The 25,160-nt window shown below is 48.2% G+C and overlaps 1 protein-coding gene across 1 annotated transcript; it reads left to right on the top strand.

Annotated features, from left to right (window-relative positions):
* Positions 1 to 1,469: 1,469 nt before the first annotated feature.
* ddr2l (discoidin domain receptor family, member 2, like) lies at positions 1,470 to 24,949 on the top strand. The gene is made up of 17 exons (XM_064297501.1): positions 1,470 to 1,866; positions 12,294 to 12,398; positions 12,554 to 12,656; positions 13,095 to 13,323; positions 14,214 to 14,361; positions 15,516 to 15,621; positions 15,928 to 16,114; positions 16,525 to 16,771; positions 17,219 to 17,323; positions 17,507 to 17,649; positions 18,067 to 18,274; positions 18,440 to 18,684; positions 18,961 to 19,092; positions 20,660 to 20,700; positions 21,064 to 21,298; positions 21,812 to 21,961; positions 22,636 to 24,949. The coding sequence occupies exons 2-17, from the start codon at positions 12,341 to 12,343 to the stop codon at positions 22,804 to 22,806; spliced, it is 2,508 nt and encodes an 835-aa protein (XP_064153571.1). The 5' UTR covers positions 1,470 to 1,866; positions 12,294 to 12,340; the 3' UTR covers positions 22,807 to 24,949.
* The last annotated feature ends 211 nt before the right edge of the window (positions 24,950 to 25,160 follow it).

Raw genomic sequence — 25,160 nt, 5'->3', positions numbered from 1 at the left:
TTTGTTTTTCTATTTGAAGATAAAGAACAGTGGCAGTTGCTGAAATAAGAAAAAAATAATAATGCAAGTAATAATAATAATAATAATAATAAAGTAATTTCCATTATTTATTGTTAAAGATAAAAACTTTATGTTCAACAATTAAAACAAGATTGTCTTTAATCAACGGAGGAGGTATTTAATATTGCAAAACTGAACTGAATTGTGTCATTCGTTTTATGAAACTGCCAGTGTCTACGAATGGTTTTAATAAAAGAAGGCAAGGCCTCCAATTCCAGCGCAAAGCACAGTGTCAGATCCTCTGAGGGGATCTGGTGCTGCTCTCACACAGAGCATTTCAAGCTGGTGTGTTCTTCTGCTTTTGTGGGCGACATGAAATATGGCGGATAAACCTAGACAGGTGTGCATAACTATGTTGGGTTAGTGTGCATATCTATGTTGGGTTAGTGTGTATGCTTCTACTTGGATAGTGTATGCCTGTGTTGGGTTAGAATGCATGCCTGTGCTGGGGTAGTGTTTCATTTGAATAGCGTTTTTTTTTTTACAGAGAGCTGTCACAAAGACGCTTTGGAGAGTAGAAAACAGAGCAAACACCAGGCATGAACCCCCAAATAGCCAGCATGTGAGGTAAAAAAAAAAAAACTCTCAGTGGGGAGAAAACCCTCAAATGGTGGCAAGAAGAAACTCCCCAATGGGAAGAAGTCATGAGAGGAACCCGGCTATAGAGGGGTAGCCTATCCTCCACTGGCCAGCCAGGTGTGGAGTACCGGTTGAATGGAATGTAGCAGAAATGCTACAAGGGATCTATCACAGCAAATAAAACAGTTTAAGCAGGTTACGGTTGAGGTGATAACTAATAGGAGGAGCCGGGTGATGGATCTGGAGCTCCAGGCTGCGCCAGGGCACGGGCAGGGGAGGGACAGGACTGAAACGGTCCATGACCTCGGAGTGAGGGACTGAAACGGTCCCGTGGATTAAGGAGAGGCTGTGAGCTCTTGGCGTGACCAGGACGGGCCACCAGTCTACGACAGAGCAGTGAGCATTAGGACGTGCCACAGCTAAGAGCAAAAACACGTTCTCATTGGCCTTCTGTTGGCTGGTTGAGCAATCGCGACTTTGAGAGTCAGGAGAAGATCGATCCAAGCTGGGTTTCCGAAACTCGGAGCTTTAATCGAACCACCAATCACCACCACCACCCCCCAGGACGAAACTATTCCCGAAGGTTCAGATGGTTTCTGTTTTCACGGTATTGCTCAAGAAAGGGGGATTAAACGCGAGGCTTTATTTAACCGTTACAGATCTGGAGAGGAAGTCCGACGAGTCCGTCATTTCAGATTAAAACTGAAATCACATGTCTCCTTGTTAGGAACCTCCTGAACAGGGGACAGGAGCACGGACGTTCAGACATCATTTCTAACACTTGGTCATAAATTAGATACTTTATTCCCCATGCATCCGATTTTTTTTGCGCATTGTTCCCACAGGGCCACGCGCCAAGAGCGGTTTGAGATTTCTTTTCATACGCAAGGGTGCGCGCGGACAGTTAGCAACAGTGTTCCCGAGCACTCCGCAGTGCCTTGTTCGCCGTTAGGAGTCTGGTTTCTTCGACGCCGCTCTCTCCCCCTCTCCTCGCGCGGATTATTACTGCCCCCTCCTCGAGTGGCCGGAAGCGGGATGTGATGTAGAAATCACATTGAAACTTTTTTTTTTCCCTTCTTGTGTGTGCAGACCTTCCGATGCATTGAAAGACAGTGAGAAACATCAACTTTTTGATAATGATCTGGGAATTTTAATTAATCTTCGCCTCTGGATGCGATCGCAGCGGATGTAGAGAAATAGCGGAACACCGGCAAGATCACACAACAGGTAAACGTTAACTAGTACTGACTGCAAAAACAAACCGAAAAGTTGCCCGAAGCAGACAAAAGTTATTCGAATCTTGTTAATGTTGGGCGCTTTGCCACGGACAGAAAACATACAAATGGGACAAGACGGCTAATTACAGGGCGTCCAGTAACTACAATAGGGTACAGAAAGTATTCATCAGAAAATATTAGCTATCTTTTGTTTTGACATACGAAGTAGTTAAAACAACAAAGAGCAAATGTACTTATAGAAGTACCGTCGATTACAGTTGAGAATTATTCCTTTGTTTTTCGGATAATACATGTCGTGTTCGATTGTGAACCTTTTGCGATTGCTAGACGGGGAATATTTCGAAAATCCGCCGCTTGCCATGAAAGCTAGCTAACCATAGCGACATAGTAACGGAGAAGAAGGGGAAAAAAAAGGGGGGGGGGGGTGTTTTGGAAGATACATCTTTGTTACTCGAAGCAGTACTTTTGAAGGATGTTTTTGTAATTCACATTACCTCTTGACTATCTTAAAAAATAGACATTGATTTTTAGAAGCAATGATTGAGGGACGAGGATTGTGTACGAGCATTGAGTTTTCGGTTGTTGTTAGCCCGGCTGCGCTCGTTTTCCCCAGGGACACGCTGGAGCGATAAGATCCCTCGATCTCTGCTTAATGTTCCCTGTGTTCTAGAATCCACAAAGGCTCGCGCGGAGCCAGCACGCACGGTGCTCCACGCGCCCGTGTTCGTAAACGCGAGGCTTTTCAAGAAACATGCCCGTGCAGGCGGCGCTTCAACGATTGTCTACTAGTTTGACTTGCGTTGGAGGGAACAATAATAGCCCCCCCCCCTCGCATTTTCTTGGTGAAATATCGGGGGCAAAGGAAGTTAAGCATGCAGTGATGGCGACATGCACCGTCACCGTTGTTTTTGGAGGCATTGCTCAAAAGCGAGTTTTAATTGCACAGTAACATAATGACTCAGTCGCTTTTTTAGCCAGAGGACAAAGAACCTTTTTGCTCTCGAGCATCCACGTAGGGTTTGTAAGTATGCACAGCATGCACTTAGCGTCGATGCTATCATTTAGCATCAGTGCTATGAACTTCTTCAGTGCAAAGAAGTGCAAAACAAAATTAATCATACCTCTTGCAACACGCACGAGTCAGGCTAATGCGGTTAATACATGAACCGAGTCACCATAAATGCACATTTTGTAATTTGAATGTTAATTATGTCATTTATTTATAGCTATGGCCAGTCCTGCATCATTATGACCCTAACTCAGTATAACATTTATTAATGCAGAACGCCAGAGAGGCTTTGGTTCACACTGAGTACGGATGGCCTGCCAAACATTAACCAGGTCCAGCCTGCAGATGCACATTATTATAACATTTCTGAAACATTCAGTTATACGTGCTTAAGCACAGAGAGTTAGGCCCAGAAATGCACCATAATCAAAACGGCCTGGATCGCGGAAGTTAATTAGTGTTTCAAAGGAGAACTGACCCAGATAAGGCCGGATGCCCGATGAACACAATTGGCCCTGTAATTGTATATCTGTGATGTCATTCACCCTGCATATACCTGGCGTGATCTGTATACCTGGGGCCAGATACAGGTGTACAGAGTGCTGTCAGATGCTGATGTTTTTATCTGAGGAGAGAGACTGTGCTGCTGTTGTGGTCTCTGTGCAGTATGGGGGATGGTCTCTGTACAGTATGGGGACGGTCTCTGTGCAGTACGAGGAGACGGTCTTTGTGCAGTATGGGGACGGTCTCTGTGCAGTATGGGGACGGTCTCTGTGCAGTATGGGGGGACGGTCTGTGTGCAGTATGGGGCGGTCGGTGCTGCGGTCTGTGCAGTATGGGGGCGGTCTCTGCAGTAGGGGTTCGCAGTATGGGGGCGGTCTCTGTGCAGTATGGGATCGGTCTCTGTGCAGTATGGGGGCGGTCTCTCAGGCAGTATGGGGTCTGTCAGTATGGGGACAGTCTCTGTGCAGTATGGGGACGGTCTCTCATGCTGCAGTATGGGGGACGGTCTCTGTGCAGCTCTGCAGTATGGTGGATGGTCTCTGTGCAGTATGGGGGACGGTCCTGTGCAGTACTGGGGGCGGTCTCTGTGCAGTATGGGGGACGCCGGCATGGCAGTCTCTGTGCAGTATGGGGAACGGTCTCTGTGCAGTCTGGGGGTGGTCTCTGTGCAGTATGGGGGACGGTCTCTGTGCAGTATGGGGACGGTCTCTGTGCAGTATGGGGACGGTCTCTGTGCAGTATGGGGGATGGTCTCTGTGCAGTATGGGGGTCTGGCAGTACTGGGACGTCTGCGTATTGATGGTTGCAGTATGGGGGACGGTCTGTGCAGTATGGGGATGGTCTCTGTGCAGTATGGGGACGGTCTGTGCAGTATGGGGGGACGGTCTCTGTGCAGTATGGGGACGGTCTCTGTGCAGTATGGGGACGGTCTCTGTGCAGTACTGGGGGGACGGTCTCTGTGCAGTATGGGGACTGTTGTGACCGGAGCATCATGGGCCTTGTTACTGTAACTGGAAGATGGAGTGCTGCCCTGGCGGCATGCCTGGCATTCATTCCTTCAGCGTTTTTCTTCTTTTTTTTTTAAAACTTTTTTTTAGTTGAAGTTTCAATGCAGTTTGTTTTCTGAGCACTGTTTCATCAACATGCAATCTCAGAAGTCGTACCAGCTTTGAGGCAGGATCAGACGATGCCGTGACATGCCACTGTAGGTCCTTTTAGTTATTCTAACTTGCTATTAACAGCCCCCCCCCCCCCACACACACACACACCCCCCCATCCCCCGGGTTCCGGGTTGCACATGCACTTACCCTGTGGCAGTGAGGCCCAGGTTGCATCATCACTGCAGCCTGTTGCCATGGCTTCCCGGGCCTGCTCTTCTGCACTGTTAACAGATCTGGCCTGTATTCAATCGAGAGAAAAAAAATTGGTCCTTAACTTTGGCTTTGAAGTAAATAGAGTTGTTACAGCTTTTTTTTTTCCCTCAAAGACTCAGCATGGTGTGAGTCAGTCTTGGTGATCACTGAACTTTGCTAAGCTGTGTTTATGAAGAACAACAAAAAAATGATTCTTGCTTTTGAACTTAAACGTATGCCACCGTTAAGGACAAATGTTGATTGAATTCCAGCCAATGGGAGAAGAGGTTGAGGTGGTGTGAATGTGTGTCCATGAATGGCTTTTTTTCACGGTCTCCTGGAACTCTTGTTATGTTCAGGCCACAGAAATGCTGCTTGGCCAGGTTTCACAAAGCAGAATTACGGTGTTTTAGCTGGACAACTGCTCAGAGTAAAACCCGGAACCCTCCCAAATCTGGAACAGGGACTTGCAGTGCCAAGAGCTGCTCCGGGTTTTACTCGGCGCAGTTATCCTGCTAACTCAGGTAATCCTGCTTTGTGAAACAGGGGCCACTCTGGTGGGCGGAGTCAGCCACAGAGTTCCGTACGCGTCATCTGCAGTGTGAGTGAAGCTGGTGCTCACGTATGCGCACACGCGTGTGCCTAAAGTCATTATCCAAGTGCTTTATCCACGTAGAAACTTCTAGAAGAACAGCTGTGGAAGCACGTCGAGAGAGAACTTGACGAAGGTGAAAACGTGTGAGGGGAAAAACGAGCGTATTTTTAAAGAGCAGATTGAGCTCATTAATCTGCTGCTGGGTCCGCTGCTATTGAGGGAAAAGCAGGAATTTATCCTGCAGGCCGGGATATCAGCAATTTACCCTCAAGAAAATATGAGCCTTTCCAATGTTAACCTCTATTTTGAGTTAATTTCCTGTCAGAATTTGACTCCAGGGACTGACTGAGGTATGAGGTCAGAAAAGCACTGCATTGATGTGTTGATAACACTCATGTCTACATTGTGGCCCCATCTGAGGGTATTGATAATGGTAAAATCATTTTTTCTTATTGTAAGTTTTTGTAAAATATCTCTACAGTAAATATCCTGTAGGCTTGTACACCGTGGCCATTGTGCACTTTTATGAGTCACCGTTGTCCTGGTGACCTCCCCTTTCTCCAGTGTGTGCTTAATGGCCAGAATCCGATCCCTGATTCACTCGCACCATTGAAAAGGTCGGAGGCCAAGAGCATGTGAGCACGCTCAGGGGGGTGGGGGAGATTTGGGGAGTGGGGGGATGGGGGGGCACAGGGGCACTGATCCTCCTGTGTGCTTTAAGCTGCCGGTCGTGCTGCCCTGGGCCCTGAGCTTTAGATTACAGCCCTGCTCTGCACTGCATACCTGTCCCAGCCGCATATTTGAGCCGCATAGCTCCCCTGACCTGCCTGCAGATCCCTGCGTTTGGCAGCCAGCCCGCTTTGCCCCAGCCCGCGTTCGCCAAAGAACGCGTGCCTCCGTCCGACTGAAAGACCGCAAATCTAAAGGAAATAATGCACGTTTTTAAATGCAGCACGTGTGCTCGAGTGCAGTTGCGGGTACAGTTATGTTCTATAGGAACTGTAGACGTGGAATCTTATATATGAAAGCAGCCGTCATTAATATATTTTGCGCTGTGCATAGTCTGCATGTGTGATATATACAGTTACAGTGTATTTTTTTATTTGGCATGTGCCATTTATTTGGCCCATTTCTTATTATGCGTTTTGTCATTACATGTTGATGCGCTGTTTTCCCAAGTGTGTGTTGTGCTTTGCAGAATCCTTTCCTTTTTGTGTACAATGGCAGCTGTCTGTGGAATTCAGCAATGCGACGCTGTGGTGACGAGTAAACAGAATAAAATCTTTGCGAATATGTCGGCTGTTTGGCGTTTCCTAACTGCGCGGTGTTTAATGATGGAGTTTGGCCTGGCTCTGCCGGGGGGGTGGGGGGGCTTCTGGAGAAAGAAAAAAGAGAAAGAAGAGAAGAGAAAGAGTGCAGTTGAGCGGTGTTGTGTTTCCTCTGCGTAAAGAATGTGAGCTCTTCGGCGGGGTAGCTGAGGGCAAGCTGAGACCTGCTCGTCGCCTCTGAAACGTCACGTGTTTGGAATTTTAGTCGTCATTTTTTGGGTTTCTGACTGCCTTAAGGATTCGGAGTGGGGGAGGCGTGTTTGGGGTGGGGGGGGGCGGTTTGGGGGGTGGAGTTGGGGGGGGGGGGTTTGGGGGGTGTGGAGTTGGGGGGGGTGTTGGGGGGGCGGTGTTTGGGGGGTGTGAGCTGGGGGTGGAGTTGGGGGGACAGTGTTTGGGGGGGTGTGGAGTTGGGGGGGCGTGTTTGGGGGGGTGGTGTTTGGCTCTGGAATGTATTTTCCTGCACGCAGGCTCCACGCTCGCATTCTTTTGGCCGTCCGCTGTGCAGACGCGAGCCGTTTTTTTTTGCCCCGGTTGTTCCCCGCTGGTCATGTGACTCCCCTGAAGAGGATGAGCAACGGGACAGGAATCCGCGCGCAGAACAGGCCTCGGATTGGGCCAAAGATTACATAAACCAGCTGTGAGACTCCTCCGCTTGCTCACGCTTCCCCCCCTCCTCCCTCTCTCTCTCTCTCTCTCTCTCTCCCTCTCTCTCTCTCTCTCTCCCCCCCTCTCATTCGCCCACCCTCTCGCTCGTTCTATTCCTCCCCTATTTAGCTGTTTTTCTTCCACCTCTTTCTCGGTTGCTGAAAGTACAGGCCTGGAGTCACAGAAACGAATCTGGATGTGCGATGGATCTCACAGAGAGAAATTCTTCAGCGGGACAATTTGCTGTGCTGTGCTGTGCTGTGGTGTGCTGTGTTCTGCTGTGCTGTGCTGTGCTGTGGTGTGTTGTGCTGTGTGGTGGAGTGTTGTGCTGTGTTGTGTTGTGCTTTGTTGTGCTGTGTCGTGGAGTGTTGTGTTGTGCTTTGTTGTGCTGTGTTGTGCTGTGTGTTGGAGTGTTGTGTTGTGCTGTGTTGTGTTGTGTGGTAATGTGTGGTGGAGTGTTGTGCTGTGTTGTGCTGTGTGGTGGAGTGTTGTGCTGTGTTGTGGTGTGTGGTGGAGTGTTGTGTTGTGTTGTGCTGTGTTGTGGTGTGTGGTGGAGTGTTGTGCTGTGTTGTGATGTGTTGTTATGGTATCGACCGTGGTGTGACGCGAATCGACCAGAACGAACGCAGAGATATTTTCTTGAAAATGAGAGGGCGGTGGAGAGGGACGGGGAGCCGGGGCTGGGCTGGGCCGGGTTGTGTAACAGTTCTGCGTGGGCCAGAGTTCGGGTCACAGAGACCGTGGGCGTCCTGGCCCTGTTAATACCCCACCCCCCCCAGCCCCGGGGGGAATAGGACAAAGCGTGACTCACCCCAGTGTTTTCTGTGCACTCCCCAAATCTCCCGTCCCTCAGGACGGGGTGCACCCCAAACGTCTTCCTGTCCCCCCTACTCACACCTGCGGTTTTATTTTAATTTTTATTATTTTAAAAAAGTTTTTTGTTCTGGTTGTGACATGAGCGTGACTTGAAAGACAAAACACTGTTGAGTTGCAGTCGCTTTTTATTTTTCCAGTTCCTGACGGGTTACTGTTAACATCAGACTGTTTGTTCCTGAGTGGTCATTGATAATGTGACTGTTTATTTTAGAGTGGTTATTGTTGGCGTGAAGCTGTTCCTGACTGGTTGTTGTAAATGTGAGACTGTTTTTGACGTTATGAGCGGATTAGCGTTGTTAGCATCAGTCACAAGGAGCGATTTAGAGCTTTTATTCTTTTATTTGTCATGAAACATATTTGTCATAAATGTGTTTGAAGTTTGAACTGCTGAACATATCATTTATTCCAAAACATAACCTACAGTTCAAAATGAGATTTTTGGGTAAAAAAAAAGAAATGAATTCAGGGACAATACAGATGGTGCTTACATAATGATTTTAGGTTACATTTCTATCACTCTGATGTATGCTATGTAAGCATCTAATAATAAGTACTGGCTGGCATTTAGTCGCTACAAAGGTTTGACTCAGTTTTGACAAAGTAATGTGGGACCTGTTAGCCTGTTTATAAGTGGGGGGGGTCATCTCTAGCATCCCCCCCCACTAGCTGTTATTGGCAGTCCCCCCCCCCCCACCCACCCACCCACCCTTCTCTACCAGATGTTCTTGAGCAAATGGATTGTTTTTCAGCATCCCCCAAAACAGCCCCCCCTGCACCCCCCTCGTGCCGTTCAGCTTGGCCCCAGCAAGGCGGAGGGTTTACGGGCAGAGAGCTCTGGCCCGGCTCCAGGCTTTGCTCGGCCTACATCCAGAGCTCCAGCCTCAGGGGAACGGCGAGGAACAAGAGCGAGGAAAACCAGAGGGTGGGGGGGTGGAGGGAGTAGAGGAGAGATGGGGGAGGGGAGGGAGAGGGAGGGGGGAGAGGAGTGAGAGAGAGAGCGGGAGGTTGGGGGAGACAGCGAGAAAGGAAGGGGAAAGAGGAGGAAGGAGGGGGGAGAGAAACAATGGTAAAAGATAGGGTGGTAGGGGGAGGGATAGAGAGAGAGATAGAGTAGTAGTAGGGGGGAGAGAGATAGAGAGAGAGTAGTAGTGGGTTGGGGGTTGGGACTGGAAGACGAGACACAAGAAAGATAAAGGAGAAGAGCTAAAGGAATGGCTTCTGGGTGAATACGTTAAAAACAAAGTGGCGTCAAAAAATCTGGCCCAGTGTTCCTGACTGTTTCAGATTTGGAACATAAAATACTGTTTCTTTTTTTTTCCAGTAAGGAACAGAACTGTACAGGATCTGGAAGTCCTGAAATCTAACGTCCCTGTTTTGGGACAGAAAGAAGACACCGTTTTAAAGAGAAAGAGTAGAACAGACTGTAGTAAAAATATTTACGTTAAGAGATGGTACGTTTGCCTTTTAAAGTAAAAAAAAAAACTTACTTTAAGGGATGATGCTTATTGCGGTGTTACTTTCTGAATTTATATCATTTTAATTATGAATATTCATATTTGAAGTATAGCAGCACCCATGAACTGTTTGTGTAACTGTGTCTGCATGATACAGATTGTCTATATTATTTTACATTTTATGATATTTTCGATTATTTATATTAATTTTTCATATTGTCTCCAGATAAGGAGAAGACTTTTAGAAAAGAGAAGACTTTTATGGTGGTGACACCATAAAAGTCACATGATGCTATGGCCGTATTAGATACAACCTCCCATAATGCACTTCTTTTTCTTGTGTCTGCAACCACTCAAGAACTGTGCATTGCAGTCTGGGAAAATTATGTGGCTTGGAAAAGAAAATAATGGATCCAGGTCTGTCTTGTGTAAAAATGTAACTCGAGATTGATGTCGTCAGTGCAATGTTCACTGCTTAATGTGTCCAGCATTGCATTCTAGGTAGATTTGCCTTTTATAGAAAGTGTTTGCAATGCAGTACACTCTGAACACTTCACATGAGGAACGTGGTATGGTCAAGCTGTGAGAGAGCACATCTTTCAGTTATCCATAAAAACACCACCTGTTCCCATCTACCTGAGGGGAATATTCTGTGGGTTCAGAGTTCAACTCAGCTGGGTCAGAATGCTCTCATTGGCAGGCAGCAGATTATTCTTTTTTTGGATGTTTTTTTTTTGGGGTAATTTTTAGGTAATTCTGATTATTCATATAGCTGGCAATTGCAGTGGAGTGCTATAAGCTTCCTGCAAGAAGTACATGGACAGGGTACTCAAAGTGCTTTACAGAGAACGGCAAATATTAAACCGTTCACTGAAATACACATACAGCATTAATATGAACTCCAGGAACAGCACTGTGAGGCCATATCTTTTAGTTTTTTGTCATTTAGCTAATTGTGAGAGCAACATGTAATCTCAAATGTATGAACCCAGGGGTGCTGTGTTGCTGTTGGCATGGAAACACTGAAAAGTGTAGATATATGATATAAAACAGAGCACAGTAATGATAATATGAATATAATCTGTTCATTTGGATTGTGGAAGAGCGAGTAATTTTTTTGTATAACATCAAATATATTAACAGGCTTAAAAAAAAAAAAAAAAAAAAAAACCTGGACAGTATTGCAGCCTACTCAGCCACACTACACCCCTTCCCCGCTACTTAATTTTAAATACCAGTATTAAGTTTTCTGACTCTGGTAACCTTGACCCCTTAAATTTGGCACCCTTGTTAGGGGCCAGGTGTTCTGGCCCTGTGGTGGTGTCATCGCGCTCAGCTGTGGATGGGAAAAGAAGACTCTCACACTCGCTTCATTCTCTAAAAAACAATAAAAAAAAAAAATCCATAATGGCTAAATAAATACGTTTATTTGGTCTTTTTTGGAGTGTCAAGTGAGTGTGCAAGTCTCTTTCTCCTATTTTATCTGTTCCCGTGACCCAACACCTTGCGCTAGTTTTTTTGGTGTGCGTTTGTTTTTTTCTTAACACTGCTCTGTTGGATAGCCTGCGGTTTTGTTGCCATGCTGTCCTTTGAAATGCTTTGCTCCGCAGAACAGCAGTATTAAAGCACATTTAGTTGCAGAACGACGCAGTTTTTAATTTATAGGCTGTTAAAAGCTCCCCACATCCCCATTTGTAAGCAGAGGCCCAGAAAAGCTGATATTTATTTTTGCCGTCTCTTGTCTTCTCTCTTCTCTTGGCTAATTATCGATAGCTAGCAGGCTGTTGCTAACGTGGCTAGCCCAGATTGCTTCAGTTTACAGGATAATAATCAATTAATTAACAAAGCTTAAGTAGATAAGCACTTCCGGTGATAAACGTTTTATGGTAATTCTACGAAAAACAAGGCTGTTAGCTGAATCGCCTGAAGAATAACAGTCGTTTACTGGTTGGCGGTTGCTTTTTGAATTCTTCGTTTGGGCCGCTGAAGTTGAAATTTTCATGGCTGCGCTGTTTTTTCTGTGGCCTTCAGGGTTTTTGTCAACATGGACCTTGGATCGTCTTGTTTGGGTCTCATAGTTTTGGTGTTGGTCTGATTAGGTTGGCTTTGTTGCCTTGACGAAGAATGTAAAGATAGATAACTGTAAAGGCCAACAGCAATATTCCCAAGAGCCAAATATCGCTCTTTCCTTTCACTCGTTTCGTTAAAGATACGTTTTTCTGTGTGCCCTGCCTACAAGCTGTCGATTGCTTGAAACAGATTATTGCCGGAGTTTCACTCTGTCCTTAACTGTGGCAAATCATATACCAGAGCATGAACAATAGTAATCAACTTTCCAAGATGACAGTATTGCAGTGGATCTGTTTTTCTTCTTTATTCTTAGCGAGTGCCTGAAAACACTTCTCTGGTTTGCAGATAACTTTTCTGAAGTATTTTGAATGAATAGGCCTTATTAATCTGAAGATCTCTCTCTCCTTCCCTCCCTCTTCCTCTCTCTCTGCCTCCATTTCTCTCTATCTCTCCCCCCTCTCTCTGTCCCTCTCTATCCCTCCCTCCTCTCTCTGTCCCTCTGTCTCTCCCTCCCTCTCGATCTCTCCCCTCTCTGTCCCTCTCTATCCCTCCCTCCTCTCTCTGTCCCTCTCTCTCTCCACAGAGATGTAGTCTCTGTTCTCAGGTGTCCACTGACGTCCCCTGCCCAACATGCTGTTGTTTGTGCTGCTGGTCCTGCAGAGCTACGCACGTGCTCAGATAGACCCAGGTAAGGCACTACGTCCCCCCTCGCTCGCTGTCCCCCTCAGCACCTACTACAGTCCTTCTTTCATCAAGCTCAGGACCATTTAGGACGTTTGCATTTAGGTTTTCAAGTTCAGAAAACAGATTGAGAAAAATAATTATTCTCTGCTTATGTCACAGCACACTGCCGCTACCCTCTTGGCATGGAGGATGGCAGGATCAAGGACGATGAAATCACTGCTTCTAGCCAATGGTATGAGACCACAGGGCCACAGTATGCCAGGTAAGTGCAGAAATCCTGCCAGTTGCCTACTTCTCTGAGCCTGGATCATGAAGGCTGGTCCTGAGTGCATAGACTTTGAGTTATCTCATTTTGAGCAGGCAGAATGAATGACGGCCCTGATTTTATGAACAGGCAGAATGAAGGACAGCCCTCTCTTTATGAACAGGCAGAATGAAGGGCAGCCCTGATTTTATAAACAGGCAGAATGAAGAACAGCCCTGTCTTTATGAAAAGGCATAATGAAGGGCAGCCCTGATTTTATGAACAGACAAATGAAAAACAGTCCTGTCATTATGAACAGGCAAAATGAAAGACGGCCCCGTCTTTATGAACGGGCAGAATGAAGGACAGCCCTGCATTTGGCACGTAGAGTAGTGCAGGTCTGTCCTGTGGAATGGCAGGCCGTGTCCTGGAGAGGTGTTTCGTTCTCCTCGGCAGGCTGAATCGGGAGGAGGGGGACGGGGCCTGGTGTCCAGCGGGCCTCCTGCAGCCCTCGGACGTGCAGTTCCTGCAGCTGGACCTGCGGCTGCTCACCTTCGTCACCGTGGTGGGCACCCAGGGCCGGCACGCCCACGGCACGGGCAACGAGTTCGCCCGCATGTACCGCCTGGACTACAGCCGGGACAACGAAGTCTGGAAGTCCTGGAAGAATCGCCTCGGCAACAAGGTGACTCCTCCCCCCCTAATACTTCTACCCTCCCCCCTCCCATTCCTGATGGCCCGGAGTCAGAACAAGGTGTCTGATGGGAAAATCCCTCCTCCTTTGATAATCTCTATAAACTTTAGAAAGACATTAATGTTTGACAGAAATGTCTGGTAGGCCCCTGTGATGCTAAGCCTTTGTTATGTATGAAGGCGTAGAGCACAGTGTAAAATGATTGCTTGGGTATTTTAAAAGGAGTGGGGGATGGGTGTGTGGATTGGTGAATGTACGCATTATGAAACACTGTTCCTGGCCAGGGTCTAGTCCATACCGTTCTTGCAGAGGGTGATGACTTTAAATGTTAGCAGTGACAATATGTCATTCATGCCCTAGAGCAAATGCTGTTTGTCCACAGTACTGAAGGAGGAAAAGGAATGTTAAATATGCAGTTTTTAATGGATCTGATCAGTACACTGCTCTGGCCTTGACATAAACACGCTCAACAGTGTGTATGACCATTTTGTCACAAAGAGCTTTTACACAAGCAAGTCAACCAATTGAAATGGTCGTTCCATGCATGAACCGTTTGCCCTGTTGCCATTCTGTAAAACACCGGCCCTGATTGGCTGCAGTCTGTCTCTGTTGATCTCATCTTTCTCAAATAGCTACATTTTCGGCTTAATTTATATTACGTAAGAACTGTTTATTAACCTGTCACGTTAATTGCTACGATTCATAACGTTTGTTTTTATTTGTGTGGTAGACATTCACTCAGGGCGACTTAAATTGTTTTCATGCAAAGTGCATAGTTGTGCAAACAGTGATACACTCTACAGTCAACAAGACACAAACTGCTGGAATTCCTGACCTGTGAAGCAGTTGTTAATGCAGTTATTGCTGATGCTGCCTCCCAGATTGTGGAGGCGAACGATAACGCCTACGCCTCGGTGATAAAGGACCTGCGCCCCCCGATCATCGCTCGATACCTGCGCATCATTCCCGTCACCAGGCTCCCCACCACCGTGTGCATGAGAGTGGAGCTGTACGGCTGCCCCTGGCACGGTGAGCTGCAGCACTGACACCAGCAGCACTGACACCAACGGTACTGACACCAGTGCTGACACTAGCAGCGCTGACACCAAGAGTACTGACACCAGTGCTGACACCCTCAGCCCTGACACCAGTATGGACACCAGCAGCACTGAGACAAGCACCGAAACCAGCGGCACTGAGACCAGTACTGACACCAGCAGCACTGACACTAGCACTGACACCAGCGGCACTGAGACCAGCACTGACACCAGCAGCACTGACACCAACACTGACACCAGCGGCACTGACACCAGTACTGACACTAGCAGCACTGACACTAGCACTGACACCAGAGGCATTGAGACCAGCACTGACACCAGCGGCACTGACACCAGCGGCCTGTACAGTCAGGCTACAGAGAATTTAGCTCCCCAGGAACGCTGGACATTTGCTCACTGATATTGGGGACAGTGACACTGGAACCCGATGCCCTGGCTCCCTGAGGCCTGCAGCTCAGACCGCTTCCTGCGGCTCTGTTCTCAAGCTGCCACCAGCGCACACTCAGCGCTTGAATCAATATTTACGGTTTTGTTTGTGTGTAACTCCGCGACAAATCCGCTTCTCTCTCACCGCGGAGCGCAGACTCTTCAGCGGAAATGAGCGCCCGATTCCCTCGGCTTAAACTGATCAGCGCTGTCGCCACGTTCCACAAAATCTTCTTTTTGTCAGAAAACATTCCTACTTGTATGGCTTTTCATATGAGCGAAGTTCAGCTGCCAAATGGTGACAGTACAGCTGCTCCCGTGAAAAGCTGCGTATTAAAGATGGAAAAGTGCAGCTGATCTGCCTCGTAACCCAGTGTCCCTTAGCCCTGTATAAACAATCTTCAGTTGAAACATTTTCTGAACTTGACTCTGTGTGAAGAGGTTAAATCTGAATGCCCCCTGGTGGTCATTTGCTGCAACAACTTATTTAGCTTGTGCAGAAATGTAATACAATTACAACACTACTGGAGAACTATGGTCAGGAATTGTGTTTTATTTATGTTATGTGTGAGGTGATTACATATGCCGCTGGAGATTCCAAAGTTCACCGTGCAAGACACAGACTGGCTCGTGCTACTGTAATGTTATGCTCCTGATGAGTCCACATGTTTAATCTTTCTGCTCTCGTGATTCTTGCAGATGGCCTGACTTCTTACAGCGCTCCAGAGGGGCAGGTTATGGCAGCGCCTGGCTATCCAATCACCAGCCTCAACGACTCCACGTACGACGGCTACCTTGAGCGCCGGTAAGCCCCTCCTCCTTCTCTACTGCAGTCCGCAGTCAACCAATCTTCCTGCCCTGCTGGAATGTCCCAGTCCCTCAACAGCACACACCAAAAGGACCAATCACTCAGCAGTATGCACCAAAAGGACCAATCACCAAACGGCATACACCAAATTAACCAATCACCCAGCAGCACACACCAAAAGGACCAATCACCAAACGGCATACACCAAATGAACCAATCACCCAGCAGCACACACCAAAAGGACCAATCACCCAGCAGCGCTGTATCACTATGACCATGTTGTTGTCCCCTGCATCCCCCCAGGAAACTCTTTGATGGGCTGGGTCAGCTGACCGACGGCGTGATTGGACAGGACGACTTCCTCCTGACCCGGCAGTACCACGTGTGGCCCGGGTACGACTACGTGGGCTGGAGGAACGACAGCCTGGGGCCCGGCTACGTGGAGATGCAGTTCATCTTCGACCGGCCCAGGAATTTCACTGCAATGAAGGTAGCCATAGTGACGCACGCGCTCGTGCAGGGGGGGGTGGGGTTTCAGAGTTTTTTTTTTTCTTTCTTTTTTTTTTATAAATGTGTTTTGCCAGAGCAATCTCTGCACATGTGCAATGTTGGTGTGTGTGTGTGTGTGTGTGTGTGTGCGTGTGCATATGTGTGGTTTTTCTGTATGTTAGCTTGTGTCATTTAAAATTAGGTGAAACAGTGAATATAACATTTAACAACCTCTCTCCCTCTCTCCCTCTCCCTCTCTCTCTCTCTCTCTTCCTCCCTCCCTCTCTCTCCCTCTCTCCCCCACTCCTGCTCTCTCTCTCTCTCTCCCTCCCTCCCTCCTCTCCTCTCTCCCTCCTCCTCTCTCTCTCTCTCTCTCTCCTCCTCTCCTCCTCCTCTCCTCTCCTCTCTCAGGTGCACTGTAATAACATGTTCTCGCGGGGGGTGAAGATATTTTCGTCGGTGTCGTGCGCGTTTAAGCCCCGGCTGGTGGGGGACTGGGAGCCCCAGCCGGTCGAGTTCCGCACCGTCCTGGACGACCGGAACCCCAGCGCCCGCTACGTGACCGTCCCGCTGGACCGCCGCGCCGGCAAGGCGCTGCGCTGCCGCTTCTGGTTCGCCGACGCCTGGATGCTGTTCAGCGAGATCTCCTTCCTGTCCGGTACCATCTCCCGCTTTAATTATCAGAGTTGATTAAGGGGTGTGGCTTAATATCAGAGGGCGGGGCTCAATATCAGTGCTTATTAAAGGGCAGGGTTTACTCAGAGTTGATTAAGGGGTGTGGCTTAATATCAGAGGGCGGGGCTTAATATCAGTGCTTATTAAAGGGCGGGGTTTACTCAGAGTTCATTACGGGGCGGGGCTTGTTGTCTGAGTTGAGTGGCTTGTTCTCACTCTACCTTGGTAAAATGGCAGCGAATGAAGTTGTGAATATAACGGTCCTTTTGTTAGTGTGCTTTTTATTTATTGTTGTTTTGTTTAATTGCTTTACTTCACCTGAAACCTTTCATACGTGCTGCCGTCTGTCTTGGAGAAGAGTTTTTTTTTTAATCTAAATGGGACTTTTATGTAAAAAGTGAATGAGGGCTTCCTGTCGGCCTTTACTCAGCAGATGCAGTGATCCCCACTCAGGCTCCGCCTCTGACGACCACTTCCTTTCCCAAGGTGGAGACGGCCACGCCCACAGCCATGGCCACGCCCACACACAGAATAGGTACCTGCCTTTCCTCACCAGACACTACCGATGTCTGCCTCTGATTGGCTGACAGACAGAGGCTGACCAATGGCAGCAGAGGAATATATTTAATAATGGTCAGCCTACATCCCCATCACTGGTGGTCGGTGAGCCAGTTTTCTGACACCATCTCCCTCCCCCCACCCCACCCCCCCTTCACAGAGACCACTCCTGTGATCAAAGATAATCCTGAAGAGGGGAACACGTCTATTCTGATTGGCTGCCTGGTGACGATCATCCTCTTGCTGGTGGTGATAATCTTCCTGATCCTGTGGTGTCAGTACGTGTGCAAAGTCCTGGAGAAGGTGAGATTCAGACCAGTCAGGGTAGTAGTGTAGAGCAGCGGTTTAGGAAACTGGGCTTGCAGAGGTTACGGGTTCGAACCCCAGGTCGGTCACTGCTGTTGTACCACTGATCAGGGTTTTAGCCTGAACAACTGCCTGCAGTTCCTGGTACTGTAGTGGTAATTTTTATAAATTAACATGTTCTATTAAAAATATTTAAATTCCTACCTGGAAGCACCAACATATTTTCTCAACATAGTCTTTCTCAGGACCTGGCTAAATTAAGGTTCTCCTTTAAGGCCCCATAATTAGCTAGCTGACCAATCACAGAGCAACTGTATTCTGTAAGTTTACATCTGGGAATGACACAATGTGGGTAATTACCATAAACATAGACAATAACATGCTAATTCACTCTCACCCCCCCCACTCCCCCAGGCCCCCCGCCGCATTCTGGAGGAGGAAGTCACGGTCCGTCTGTCCTCCAGCAGCGACACCATCATCCTGCAGACCCCCCCGGTGCCCCCCCGGGCGTCCCAGCTGGACTCCCCCTACGAGAGGGTCTTCCTGCTGGACCCCCAATATCAGGACCCCACAGCACTGAGAAACAAACTGCCTGAGCTGTCTGAGAGCGCAGAGGCCTCAGGTATAAACCTGAGTGTGTGTGTGTGTGTGTGTGTGTGCGTGTGTGAGTGCGTGTATGTGTGTGTGTGTGTGTGCGCGTGTGTGTGTATGCGCGTGTGTGTGTGCGCATGCGTGTGTGTGTGTGTGCGCGCGCGTGTGTGACGCTGTGCCTCTCCCGGGCCCGCAGGTTGTGGGGGGGGCTACGCGGAGCCCGACGTGACCCAGTGTACCCCACACCAGTGCTTCCAGACCAGCGTACCGCACTACGCCGAGACCGACATCGTCAACCTGCAGGGCGTCACCGGGAGCAACATGTACGCCGTGCCCGCCCTGACGGTCGACTCGCTGACGCGCAAGGACATCTCCGCGGCGGAGTTCCCCCGCCATCGCCTGCTGTTCCGCGAGAAGCTGGGGGAGGGGCAGTTTGGGGAGGTGAGCCCCTGTTCCACCTGCCAACAAGGCACCAGCGCAACGGAGTGGTTATGGAACTAGAATTACTCATTGAGGTTGTGGGTTTCATTCTTTACTGCAACGTTGCCTGGCTGTAACCTGGAGGCTGCAGGTTCAAATCTGAAGTCGGGGAGGGGGGTATGTGACTGGCTGTGAGGGCATGCAGTATTTTACCTGACTGCACGGGTAGACAGGAAGTGAGGAGGACGGGAAGCAGGAAGTGAGGAAGCGCGCAGCTCACCTGGCTTGCCTTTGCAGGTGCACCTGTGTGAGGCGGAGGGTCTGGCTGAGTTTTTGGGGGAGGGCGCACCCTTGCCTGAACGGGATGGGAAACCAGTGCTGGTAGCAGTCAAACAGCTGAGAGCAGACGCCACCAACAACGCCAGGTGTGTCCTTTAATCATTAATAATACAGGTGTTTCCTTTAATCATTAATAATACAGGTGTTTCCTTTAATCATTAATAATACAGGTGTGTCCTCTAATCATTAATAATACAGGTGTGTCCTTTAATCATTATTAATATGGATGTGTCCTTTAATCATTAATAATACAGGTGTGTCCTCTAATCATTAACAATACAGGTGTGTGCTTTAATCAATCATAATAGCTCGATTTGTAATTGCAAATTGCAACAATAGTTTTTTTCCCAAGAAAATGTCATTAGGTGGTGAATTTCACCCCCTTGTGGGAGAAGGAAGAACTGTTCTTATACTTCTCAAACTGTTATTGTGTCCCGTCAGAGTGGACTGTCCAATCGTAGCACAGTCTGTGTTCATGTGATGCTTGACATAAATTCACATCACTTCCTGATTTTTTAAAAACTCATTCTTAATTACCAGTGAACTGGTATTCTTTCATATATTTCATTTGCTTTTATTTTTATTTTTTTCTACTATTTCCCTTGTTTTTATTTACCTTTTACTCTTATTTCTGTGAATCACTTCGGAATACATGTTTTCTTCAGAAGGTGCCATAAAAACTTATTTCCTTTATAACATATACTTTGTTTCCCATAATCCTCTTCTGGGTTCCAACTGCATAAAAATGTTGACGGTTCACACGAGTAGATCAAAAGGGTTACTTTAACAGATGTTATTTGCATTCCACAAACAAATGGCATTTCCTGCAATGGGTTAGTGTGAACATACTTAAATACTACCCGTGAACCTGCTGGATTAGAAGCTTTGAAGTCGATTGTAAAAGTCATCTGTCTTCCTGAAGTTGACAATCCGGTGTGTCTCCGATCATGTGATCAGCGAGACTGGAGGCTCCACCTCCCCCTTTCACAGAACTAACATTGTCAAGACAGCAGTATGACAGCCTGAGCCTCCAACCCGTGACTTAATGGTAAATGGTAAATGGACTGCATTAATAGCGCTTATCAAGCGCTAATTGTGCTCATTCCAAGAGTTAGGTTAGGTTAGGTGTCTGCTCAGGACCTTCGCTGAGGTGGGTTGACCGCAACCTCGCTGCAGACAATCGGTTACTCTGAGCTATTCGCCATATAGAATATAAGATATCCCTGCCCTGCTCTGCTCATCCTTCCAGAAGACTTCGAAGAGATTGATCATGTCCGTGAGACCAATATCGCGCTGTGTTGTGCGTGGCTCGACGCTCTGATGGTGCGGACATGGAACGCGACCTCACATGTCCAGTGCCAGCGGGAGTCGAGAGCACCTCCACGCCAACAACATCCCTCAGTCAGTGAGCGTGCACACACACATACAAACATACAACACACACACTCACCACGCACGCCACAACATCCCCTCGTCAGGTGACATGCCACACAGCCAATAACATCCTCAGTCGGTGAGCACGCTCCACAACCAAAAACATCCCTCAGTCAGGTGGCACGCTCACACCGCCAACAACATCCTCGTCAGGTGACCGCTCACAAACGGCCACAACATCCCCTCAGTCAGGTGAGATGCGCACACACACACACACACACACACCAACACGCTCACACACGCCAACAACATCCCCTCAGTCAGGTGAGCACGCTCACACACACCAACAACATCCCCTCAGTCAGGTGAGTCCATTTAACACACATCAGCAACGTCCCCTCTGTCCAGTCAGCATGCTTACACATTCCAACAACCCTCTCTTTCTTTCTCTCTCTTCCTGCTCTCTCTCTCTGTCATAAGTTTGTATTGACTGAGACAGAGCTAACATTTGAAAAGCTAATATTTGTTTATTAAAGCACAGGAACTTGGTAGATCAACAACTGTACTCAACATTGTCTGATTTTCCCCCATGGCGCTTTGGCTGCACGATGTCACATCCTTGTAGTTCAACAGCATCCTGTTGTAGTTCTGTAGAAATCCAAATGATCCGACTCTCCCTCCCTGCAGCCTGTCGGACCTGCTGCACATGTCGGTGCAGATCTCCTCAGGTATGCGCTACCTGGCGTCGCTCAACTTCGTGCACCGGGACCTGGCCACACGGAACTGCCTGCTGGACCGGCGGCTGACCATCAAGATCGCCGACTTCGGCATGAGCCGCAACCTGTACAGCAGCGACTACTACCGCATCCAGGGCCGGGCCGTGCTGCCCATACGCTGGATGGCCTGGGAGAGCATCCTGCTGGTGAGGCTGTGTGTGTGTGAGTGTGTGTGTGTGTGTGAGTGTGTGTGTGTGTGTGTGTGTGTGTGTGTCTGCGTGCATGCGTGTGTGCGTGCGTGTGAGAGAGAGAGAAAGAGTGTGTGTGTGTGTGCGTGCATGCGTGTGTGTGTGTCTGTGTGCGTGTGTGTGGCGTGTCGTGTTGTGTGCGTGATGTGAGGGAGTGTGTGTGTGTTCGTGAGGTGGGGTGTGTGTGTGCGTGTGTCTGTGTTGTGTGGTGTGTGGTGTGTGTGTGTGCTGTGTGTGCGCGTGTTGTGTGGTGTGCGTGTGTGTGTTGTTGTGTTGTGCGTGTGTGTGCGCGTGTCTGTGTGTGTTTGTAGTTGGGTGTGTGTGTGTGTGTGTGTGTACTTTGGTGTGTGTGGGTGTGTGTGTGTACTTTGGTGTGTGTGGGTGTGTGTGTGAGTACAATGAGAGCCAGGGGGACTGGTGGCTGTAGTTGTGACAGTGCTCTCAGAACACGTTCTGGCTTGGTCTCGGCAGGGCAAGTTCACCACCGCCAGCGACGTGTGGGCGTTTGGGGTCACCCTGTGGGAGATCTTCACTCTGTGCAAGGAGCAGCCCTACAGCCTGCTGTCTGACGAGCAGGTCATAGAGAACACTGGCGAGTTCTTCAGGAACCAAGGCAGACAGGTACGCTGCCACTCTTTCACTTTCTGTTCCTCTCTTTAACCTGCAAACCAGGTAAAATCAGGCTCACATCCCGGCATGTGCGGCATGTGTCAATGTCCTAAACCACAGTTCTGTGTCAGAAACGGACCTCATTTTGTGCATGGAGGTGTTCTTGTCCAGACGCTTGCCGTAAGTTACCGGACACGGCCGTCCACGTCCCAGGACACACCGTGAAGTTTCAGTGTGTGGGCAGAGTTCATGAATTAATCAGGAATGTCCGAGTCCAGAATTTCCCGATCACAGTCGTGGCCCGGAAGCGTGCAGAAGTTTCTGGAAATTCACGCGGGAAACTACCACTTACGACCGACACACCCTAGATTTCACAGAAATGTAACAGGTCTTCTTCCGGAAACTCAGCTATTCATCAGTGTTGCATGCATCAGAACTGGTGGTGTAGAAAAGTCCAGGTCTGGATCAGGATCAGGACCCTGAATTATGCGCCTATTTTAAGAGGCCACCTGCTTCTGTTTATGCAGAACATGTACAGCCTATATGTAAAGTTGCGTCTTAAAATGTATGCGGAAAATGTTTGTCCTCTGTACGTCAGGTCAGTGGTCCCTACAGAACACGGAATGCTGGTGTGGGGCGTGGCTAACTCTGCCCCCTCCCCCGCCCCTCAATTTTTCCGCCCTCAGATCTTCCTGTCTGCCCCGCCCCTCTGCCCCCCCTCGCTGTTCGAGCTGATGATGTGCTGCTGGGCGCGTGACGGCAGAGACCGGCCCACCTTCGAGCGTCTGCACCAGGCCCTGCGACCGCACACCACTGCCCCCCGGAGGACTGGGGGACTCATGGCACCCCTCTACTAAACCCCTCCCCCTAACTTTACTCTCTCTCTCTCTCACGTGCACACACGCACGTGGACGCCTCTTTTTAAACAAACACTAAATGGTGATGAACTTGCTAGTGAATGAGAGCAAGAGATCGAGAGTGAGCAAGAAGTTCGGAGGGATAAGTGGACGGATAAGGATGGAGAAGGTAGGCGGGACTTCCTGAAAACCTGCCTTCATCGTTGGTTGGTGTGAAGTTATGACCATTATTTTTTTTTTTTATTCATTGATGCTCCAGAAAAGAAACTCCCTCTCTTTAACGAGATCCTTCACCTTTCTTGCGGTTTTATTACAAAATTTTTCTTCAAATGGTACCGAATAACAACCATCAACACTTTTCAAGCCTGAACGCGCAGTTTGAACGTCAGCAACTGGACTCTGTTGTCTGTTGGCCCTGTGGTTTTTGTATTGTAACGCACTGCTGTTTTTAAATGTGTGTTTTTTTTATTGTTTATGTTCCTTATTAACCCCCCACACTGGAGTTAGCATTAGAATTACTGTGTTTTTTTTGTATTTAGTATTTTGTTTTCTTTCTGAACATGAATGTTAAAACAGATTAGTTTGTATAAAGCCTGGTTTCGACCTCTGGCTGAAGCAGAACTACTGTCGTAGCGTTTTTCAGGAGCGGGTTGGGGAGCCAATATTGGACTGATGTGTAATGGGCCACACTTGTCTCTCTCTCTCTCTCAGCACCCCCTCCCATTTTAATGCAACTGTCTGAACCAAACCCCCCCCCCCCCCTCCAGCTACATTCTGCAGTGGACCCTGCCATCCTGCCAATATCACAAGAGTGGTCTACTTCACGTGTACATCCATTGAACCGTGTTGTATTTGTGTACATGCCTTGCCTATCAGTGGTACAGGAGGTTAACAAAATCTGGCCCCCCGTCCCAGAGTCTGCCAGCATTGGGAATTCTGTCGGAGGAATACTCCGCACCGCTCTTCCACCAGAAAGCCAATCAGGTCCCTCGTGTTTGATGGGAGAGGAATTCCAGAGTGTTCCGTAAACGCTGGACTGGATCGTTCAGATCTGGTGGCTAATTTTTGGGGTTACTCGAGCCTGGGGTTCGTGTACTTTATCTTTTACTGGGACCCCTGTGTAAATTAGGGGTTCAGGTGTATTGGGGTTCAGATAATTTAGGGGATTTTTCGGGGGAGGGGAGAATACCTGTCGATGGCACATGCCCATTGAAGGGAGAGCATTCTTATGATCTTGTTGGCCTGAGAAATCTAATCGCAGTTTCTAGTTTGTGTACCCAATCCCTTTTTCGTATGAATTTGCTTTTCCGTACGTTTTTGACTTTGCTGTTGCCTTTGTAATTTTTTGTTTGCATGCACCCTCTGGGGTGAACACATGACTAGCACGCTAGCATTAGCATTAGCATCACTGAGATTGCCATTTAACGTGGGCCTGTAGAATACAGCTACGTAACGTCTGTACCCTTTCTTTCCGCTGGCTGCCACTGTCGCCGTTGCTGCCACTTTACGTTATTGCTGACTGTGTTAAAGGTACATGTTGGAGAGCCAATCAGGGGCCAGTGGGATGTGGCTTTCTGGAGGTGTGTTAGACATTCCTGGTACAGGGATATTGATTGATTGGGTGGTGGTGTTTGGGATGGGAGGACGGGGCTACATTTATGAGCCCCATTGTGCAATACAATCTGCAGTGGGAGGGGGGAGGGGCAGGGAAACCACTAAACTCCATCTCCCAGAAGCCTTTGCTGAAATGAGCCTGTGTCTTTCCTGTTATCACTGAGCAGGAAGTGTGTGTATCTCAGCCTGTTTGGGTGAATGGCAGTATCAAGTGTAAGTGTGAGTGTGTGCATGCGTACGCAAGCGTGTGTGTGTGTGTGCGCGCATGTGTGTGCTAACTGACTGGGTGTTCATTGTGGAGATGGAAATGGCAACAAATCTTGATATAGCGACACTTTCTGGTTTTCTGTCTTTTGTTATATCAATCCGTAATCTCTTTTTGGACTCGTGTGGCCATCATGTACATAGTATAGTCAGAATAGAGTTGTACAGTAATATATTGGGAGTTTAGGAGGACATTCCTGCACCATGCATTTTACTTCATTTTCTCCTTTCATGAAATCAATCATTAAACAGAACAAGATCTCCACTTTGCTGTTTCTGATGCGTTATTTAATACAAACAACGGTTGAAACTACCCAGTGACCAAGAGGGCCTTATTGTAATACTACCTTTATTACTTTCCATTTTTATTTGTGTGTGTGTGTGTGCGCACGTGCCTTTACAGGATATTCCAGATAAATAATTTTAATTAAAATTCATCATGTCATCAGCTTTTCAAGAATTGTCTACAGGATATC

Source organism: Anguilla rostrata, chromosome 10 (genome assembly GCF_018555375.3).
Source record: "Anguilla rostrata isolate EN2019 chromosome 10, ASM1855537v3, whole genome shotgun sequence".
Lineage (NCBI taxonomy): Eukaryota > Metazoa > Chordata > Actinopteri > Anguilliformes > Anguillidae > Anguilla > Anguilla rostrata.
Note: the sequence above shows the minus strand (reverse complement) of the source record. Positions and strands in the feature narration are given on the sequence as shown.

What these genes read in the sequence shown, in the direction of transcription:
- ddr2l (XM_064297501.1), top strand. Translation starts at nt 12,341, where the DNA reads ATGCTGTTGTTTGTGCTGCTGGTCCTGCAGAGCTACGCACGTGCTCAG. An exon ending in GACGGCTACCTTGAGCGCCG is followed by an intron (nt 15,622 to 15,927) that starts GTAAGCCCCTCC and finishes GCATCCCCCCAG; the next exon opens with GAAACTCTTTGATGGGCTGG. An exon ending in CCTGGGAGAGCATCCTGCTG is followed by an intron (nt 21,299 to 21,811) that starts GTGAGGCTGTGT and finishes TGGTCTCGGCAG; the next exon opens with GGCAAGTTCACCACCGCCAG.